Below are 7,729 nucleotides of genomic sequence, written 5' to 3'. Positions count from 1 at the left end.
ATGGGGAGGAAGAGAACGAGTCTTCTTTTGTGAGCTCACTTAAATACTGTGCTAAGAACAGGGATTTGTACCAAGGCAACAAGATGCATGATGGTATTTTCGATAGTGGGTTACTTGAAAATAACACCTACTTAGCCAACACATTAGTTAGTATGGATGTCAATTGTGGTGCACTTGTTCAAGTGAAACAAATCGTTGACCAGCTTTGTGTCCAGAGTGCTCTCTCTTGAAGTGCATTGATTGTAGGATATGCCCTCAACAAGGGCAGGACCAAGAATCTCTGGGCTATTTTCAACAGGATGCAAAGAAAGGGAATCTCTCCAAATGCAATCACCTACACTTGCATCTTGAAGGCATGTAGAATCATGCAAGATGTTTGTATGGGCAAAAGAGCTCACAATGATATTGTTAGTCAAGGGCTATTGACAGAAAACCTTGTTCTTGGCACTACCTTGGTTGATGTGTATGTCAAATGTGGTGTACTTCATAAAGGAAAAAAAGTTCTTGAGGAGCTTCCTGTCCAAAATATTGTCTCTTGGAATGCATTGATCACGAAATATGCCCAATAGAGGTAGGGCAAGGAAGCTTTCGACTGTTTTAAGTAGATGTAAAGAGAGGGCAGCTCTTTAAATGCAATCACGCATGCTTGTATCTTGAAGGCATGTGGCATTATGAAAGATGTTGATATGGGAAAAGTAATTCATGATGATATTGTTAGCTAGGGACTACTGAAAATAAAAACGTTGTTCTTCGCACTACCTTGGTTGACATGTATGCCAAATGTGGTGTACTTCATAAAGCACAAATAGCGCTTGAAAAGCTTCATGTTTGAGATCTCCTCTCTTGGAACGTAGAGAGAGAGAGAGAGAGAGAGAGAGAGAGAGAGAGAGCTACTACTAGCTCCTACTTGATTACCCGGGTAAGAAGAGAGAGTGTGTGTTTGGCTACTCCCTATGCTCTAATTTGCGTGTAGCTCTCTGTAAACTTCAAGGCCTAGCCCAAAGAGTGCGAGTTTTTGTATGTGAGCCTACAAACAGGCAATACCTACCGTAAGAGCAAGAATATTAGAAGTAGTGCAAGTAATGGTAGGCATGATAGAAAAAGTGAATGCGAAAGTTAACATGTTGGCATAAGTCGTCGAAGAACTGATGATGGAAAAGCACATACTAGTGGCAAGGTGGTAGAACAATGTAAGGAAAGTTTCGGATCTGATCCATCCAAGATTGGACTTCGATGCATACGACCAATATCATCCCTCCACCACTTGAGGAGAAGCATAAGACCCCCTTCAACATTGGAGGGGATAAAAGTGGCCGAGAAGGGCATGCTCGCCATGATATTATGATAAATGTGGAGAATGGTGCCAACTCCACAACATTCATATGTATCATACGTATGGATTTTTCTTTTATTGATAGGCACAAGCATCACAATGCACAAAATTCATCTCTCTCCATCTTTAAATATTATAATGTGCAAATTTTCACCTCCATACATCTTCTAATGCAAAACCTCATTTGTGGTGTGAGGTCATAGAGCCTTTGGTGAAAGCTTCGAGGAGAGATGCTATGGAGCCATCATCACAAGCTATGCCATGAGGTAAAATCCACATCACTATCACTCTTTTAGTTCTTACCATCTGCACTATGCATCAATCAAGGCCAACTAGTTTTGTAGCTCAAAGCAAGAAGAGTGCAATAGATTCATTCAATTGCTTAGAAAATTACTATTCGTAAAGATGCTTTGAAGTGTTTTATCTAGCTAGGAACATGATAGCAAGCCGGAGGATATCCCAAATGATGGATCCAAAGATGTGGCCAATGGGCTAGTGAGTTCTTGGATGAATTCATGATTGACTCAAAAATTGTAGGAGAACAGTGATCTCATGAGGACACTGAGAGATCAACAAGATATTGCTCATTTTGAAGTTATGTGACCACAAGTGATGTGTGAAAGGGCTATGGTTGTTTGGACCTTGGTGGTCAAGACTGTATGATTTTGTCTGTATGACACTTCAGGACCTTTGTCATATATAGTTTTCATTATCTAATATAAATCTCCCATGCTCTTAATTAAAAGAAAAAGGAGAGAGAGAGAGAGAGAGAGAGAGAGAGAGAGAGAGAGAGAGAGAGAGAGAGAGAGAGAGAGAGAGAGAGAGAGAGAGAGAGAGAGAGAGAGAATATGAAGATGGATACAAATCATACAATTAGACATCTGCACATAAAATAAGCTTCACAAGATAATATTTTTTTGCTAAAATGCCTTTTACTTCAAGGCATTGTGTAAAAGGAAGCTAAAAATGTTAAAAATGAAGTTAAGGACATAGGTTTGAGAATTTAAATGGCATGCATGCATGAAGCTTTGATCTCTCTCTCTCTCTCTCTCTCTCTCTCTCTCACACACACACACACACACACACACACACACACACACACACACACTCATACACACTTTTTTTATATAGTAATGTCACGCACACTCACTCACTACTTACAGGGATGATTGACGTTAAGACTTTTCATGCATGTCGCAAAAGGCGAGGGGAGTGCCCACTCGTAGAACATAAAGACTAGGACAATGGAGCAAGTGCATTGTGTCATGATGAGTTGCAGAGCAGGTACCGAAGCTTTCAAAAAAACAGGTTTACTTATTGACTGGCTAAAATTGCAAAATCTCGGCTAGATTTGTAGCTTGCCTTGAAATTTTACAAGTTGTAGTGTAATTACCGGCAAATGCTGCAGACCTAAAACCTTGAAGAGTTTTAAGTGAGCCCTTAAAATGTTTTCAATTTACTTGGTGGAGTTCACATTTCTATAGAAGGCCAAAGTGCGCAGCACTAAGAGACCAGAGACAAGACTTCCAAAGAAGGAGACACCGGCGATGATGAAGAAGGCTGTATCGAAGCAGTGGGGGCCAACGCAAGTGAGGCCGTCGCCTTGCAGGGCGGCCCGGCGATCGTAGAAGTAGCCCGCAACTCTCACGTTCAGAAAGTAGGAGCCCAAGGGCCCTGCCAGAGAGCCCACGTTGAACAGAGTTGCGTAGTATTTGAGCCCAAAGAGCTCGGACATTATCGCAGAGAACAGAGTCCCCTGCACCCCGAAGCTCAAACCCACAATCACTGATGCCCCATACAACGAACCCTTCTTCGGCACCGCGATCAGCAACATCCCTACACATCCTATCAGCATCGATATGGTGAATGGGAGCGTTCTCGGCATCCCCTGTTTCCTCATCAGCGCCTCCGATGCAAACCCTGCCAGCAGCCGCCCCAGAAAGGTCCATATATTCATCAAGGACACCAGTGTGCTTATGCCTGCCCTTGTGTACCCCAAGGATTCGCCGATCTGCCCTATATTGCCTATCGCTGCTAGCGCTGCCCCTTGCCCACATGCAGTTGCAATGAATAAAATCCACATGTCCCAGCTTAAGAGTGCTTCTGGTATGGTGAAATTCTCCCCTATCTTGGTCCCTCTTACAGCAAATGCTTCTTTGAACCTTGTTGTATAAAGCCTTGGCGTAGCAGAATTGGACTTTTTTGCACTCTCTGTGGAGCTTTCTTGGCCCATTTTGTTGGGTTCAGATGCCTCGGTTGGATCAAGACTATTTTGTACATTCAGACCATTGCTCTGCATGGATTGAATGTCTCTTGTGCGACTGTGAGCATTCTTTGCTCCTTCAAGTTGCTGCATTTTTGTAGAGCTCCCCCTCTGTGCTTTCATAGCAATGAGAATGTTCGATGCCACAAGCAACACCATGGTGGATGCTATGACTTTGTGGGCAGAGAAAGACAAGGATATCTGGTTTTCAAGAGTAATTACAAGTATCAAGAATGCCGCCAGAGACAGCGCAAGGTAAAGGAAAGAGAAAAGGGCCTTATTTTCATTGCGTGCATCTTCTTTATCGGAAGTGCTACAAGCCTTGATGGGTCTGATGAAAAACATGCAGAGGAGATTCATAGTAGCAGGGAGCCAAGCAAGGAGGAGGAGGATATCTTGGGTATTGTCCCCATTTACATTATAAAGGCTATAGTAAAGTTGGCTGAAAATAGCTCCACTTAAGCCGGAAAATCCTCGGACAAAGCCTAAGAGGATGCTTCTACAATGAGGGAAGTTGTGAAGACAGGTCACCATTACAGGGGTGTTAGCAAAGGGGTGCGAGTCGGCTGCAATGCACATGAAGAGATACATTTGCCAAAGAGGAGGTTTGGCTATTCTATGTGTGACAGCAAGCCATATCATGAGGTAGCCAAAGAGGTTAAGAGCTGCCCCTATGGTTAGCACCACCCATGGGGGCATCACCTCAGTAATCAAGCCTGCAACTATACCTATGTTTTGACCCAAGTCTTTGAAGAAGCTTAATGTATCAATTGTACTTTGATTATAGTTTAAAGAGGCCTTGATTGGTATGGAGTAAATGCCAAAGACATAATTGGGGCCTGCGAACGACTTTATGTAGAATGATGCCACCAACATCATCCATCGCCCTTTTGCAAATTGCAGGAAGAATTGTTTCCCCATGAGTGCAAGGTTAGGATTTCTTTTGTTTCATGTGCAATTGTTTCAGGACCATGTGCCCTTCACTTGGTCTGTGGTTGCCTTTTAGAGTGACTGAGGTTGGTTCTCTTATATAGAAGTGTGAAAACAAATTTTGCATGATTGGATTCTGTGAATGGTGTTTTTTATCGATTATGATTGCTTAGGTCGAGGAGTCTAATTGAATGATTTCTATGGAGTGCTAAAAAGGTAGACTGCCTTATGCTTTATACAATGCCTTCTACTAGTCCTTTGCAATTTCAAGTAATGTTTGAACAAAGGTTCTTCTAGGTAATATGAAATTGACTATATTATCATAAGTTTTGCAAAATTTGTTTTTGCATGAGTGTTTTAAGACATAAGAACACTCAGCTTCAAATGTAATTAGGTACTAGAGCACAAGAATCTATTGTGCTTTGTGACTTTGATACACCCCCACAATGTGTCCAACTCTCCATGAAATGGTAGGTACTCTTGCAAAAAAAGTTGGGTTACAAGACACTTGGCCCTAAAAAGTCGGCAAGAAAAAGAACTTATTCAACAACAAAGACTCTTCTAATGCAAGAAACTTCCAATCCAAACAAATCTAAGGACACACACTTAATAGAAATTGTTTTATCTATAACAAATAATGCCAAAGTAGGCTAAAGGTTATAGTATGTATAACACCCACACTGACCAATCTCCTATCAGGACATGACACATAAGCATTCTTTTTTAAGGGAATAAGGAAATTGATGGTGCAATCTCATTGGATTCTTCTTTTTACCTTGTGCTATGAGGCTCAATCTAAAAATAGTCACTAAAAATCTTTGGTTTTATGTGTGGGTCATGTAGTAAGTGAGGGTGTTGGTATTCTTTAGTTTTAGAAGTTATAGGTTACAGACCGGTTTCGCACAAAAAGGATAATAAAAATTAATGCCATGGCTAGAGCATAGTGACTTATGTATCGAGTAGAGAGCAAAAAGAAAATTGTTTGAATTTACATGCCATGGCTAGTTCACTTCGAAAACCTAATGTATCGGGCATAGAAAAGATCATGTTATTCATCAAAAGCCAAAATAAACATCTCATTTATATAAACAACTAGTTTGCCTTGATTGACTCACTCTACAGATGGTAAGAAGTAAAATAGTGATAGTGGTGTGAATTTTACCGCATGGCACAGCTCGTGATGATGGCTCCATAGCATCTCTCCTTGAAGCTTTCGCCAAAAGCTCTATGACCTCGCATCACAAATGAGATTTTGCATGTAAAGATGTATGAATGTAAACAGTTCCACATTATAGTAAAACAAGGAGATGCATTTCGTGCATTTACAATGCTTGTGCCCATTAAAAAAAGAAAAAAATCATACATATGTATGGTGCGGAGTTGGTACCGTTCTCCACATTTATAATAATACCGTAGGGAACGTGCTTTTCCCCCACCACTTTTATCCCCTTCAGTGTTGAAGGGGGACTTATGCTTCTCCTCTGGTGTTGGAGGGACTTTCTTATTGTAAAAATACTACAGCCGTGTTTTATGAAGGCATTACCGATGTTTTATGAAGACATGTATCATTCCACGTTGCCTTGCCGTGGCCTATTGTCTATGTGTTTCTTTGTTGGGCACCACAAAAATTCTTCAGCTTTTGTCACCTTCATCTACAATCTTTTGAATAAAAATGATGTAAATTTATTGCTTCAATGTGTACATGATTTAATCGAAGTACTTTTGAGATCACATAAAAGAAATGAAAATATGGAATATAAGTGTGCCTTTGGTATTGGTCGTGTTGATCAACACACAATCTTGGATGGAACCGCTTCTAAACATTCCTTACATTGTTCCGCCACCTTCCCACCACTATCATCATCCATTCTGCAACGTCTACAAACCTGTCGATTGATGTTGAATCCGCCGTATTGTTCGTCCGTAGGCTCACATGCACACATACACAAAGTCGTAGTCTTTGAGGCACCCCATTTGACATACATATTGATCAAAATACGGCTAAGCATGACATCTTTCTCCAAGATTTCTTGCTTCGCATCTGTTGAAAATAACCTAGAGCTTTCTGGCGCTGCCCTTTCAGAGCAAATCTTGCAATCATGAGGGAGGCCGTCACTTCAAATCTGCTAAAAACAGACCAGAGCTATCACTTGATATATGTTGAAAACAGACTAGAGCTTTCTGGCCTGCCCCCTGTGGGGTAAATCCTGCAATCAGTGCGTTCTAAGAGTCCACACACTGAATAGGAAGCTTTTCGAGAAGTTTTGGTGGTCTCTGAAGTGTACAAGATTTAGCAAACATATCAACCAAGGCATTGCCAAGCACAACATCTTTTTCAACAACCCCTTACCAACAATATCAACGTGAAATTTTATGCCCATATCAGCATCTTGCGTAGAGCCACATGCCTTCTCAGGAGAGAGGCCCTTGCTTGATGCAATCAAGATATGCACGCGCAGGTGATTTCCTCTGGACAAAGGCCCTCACTTTGCATGTGTTGATATCTGTTTTCCTGGGCAGCAGTGACACAACATTTTGCCCAAACACCCTGCAAACCTCTTTTTTGATCGGCATGATTCACAAGATACGTTTAAACAAATTTTGGTTTGTCCAATAACGAGCTCTAATCTTGCTCTCAAGGTCACACTATTTTAGAACAAGACAATTACCGTATGGTACCAGGGCCAGGTATTTACAATGTATGTGAAAAGGAGTGCAAGTATGAACAGAAAAGCTTCTTTTATGTAAAGCGAGGAGTAATAGCCTCATTGACAAAGGCACAACATCTTCTCTGGAAGCTTTTGAATATTACTCTTATTGCACGAGCGCAAAGTAGTCGAGAGCAACTTGTGCTGTTTCAAGACCTTTTAAAACATTCACACCTTGCAACATAACCACAAAATTCTCATTCTAAATACTAGCACCTCCATCACATTCAAGTATTGAGATAAAAATCAGGTATCCCAATGCAGAGCATCTCTGCAGAATAATCATAAAGAAGAATCCTCTTACCCCTACAACGATCCCATGTTCACCTAGAGCCAAAATAAAAAAATCAATTTCTCCTTTTGCATCTGCAATTGCTTGATGCAGGCGAGCCTGGAATGGCTTGCTTGGTCAACTTTCTTCCGATATACTTCGAGGCATTCCTGTTCAAGCTATAGCAACATCTTGTCTCTCTCTCCATCGCTTTCTCCAACTTC

General features: G+C 41.2%; 1 protein-coding gene across 1 annotated transcript; it reads right to left on the bottom strand.

Moving 5' to 3' along the window:
* Positions 1–2,627: 2,627 nt before the first annotated feature.
* On the bottom strand, positions 2,628–4,607 carry LOC147440582 (protein NUCLEAR FUSION DEFECTIVE 4-like). Its single transcript, XM_086530298.1, has one exon. The coding sequence runs from the start codon at positions 4,515–4,517 to the stop codon at positions 2,790–2,792; it is 1,728 nt and encodes a 575-aa protein (XP_086386424.1). The 5' UTR covers positions 4,518–4,607; the 3' UTR covers positions 2,628–2,789.
* Positions 4,608–7,729: the final 3,122 nt, after the last annotated feature.

This window comes from Adiantum capillus-veneris, chromosome 15 (genome assembly GCF_014529385.1).
Source record: "Adiantum capillus-veneris isolate H3 chromosome 15, ASM1452938v2, whole genome shotgun sequence".
In the NCBI taxonomy this organism is placed as follows: Eukaryota; Viridiplantae; Streptophyta; class Polypodiopsida; order Polypodiales; family Pteridaceae; genus Adiantum; species Adiantum capillus-veneris.
The sequence above is the reverse complement of the archived record's forward strand: the minus strand, read 5'-3'. Positions and strand labels throughout refer to the sequence as shown.

Coding starts and splice junctions, on each gene's coding strand:
- LOC147440582 (XM_086530298.1), bottom strand. CDS start 4,517: ATGGGGAAACAATTCTTCCTGCAATTTGCAAAAGGGCGATGGATGATG.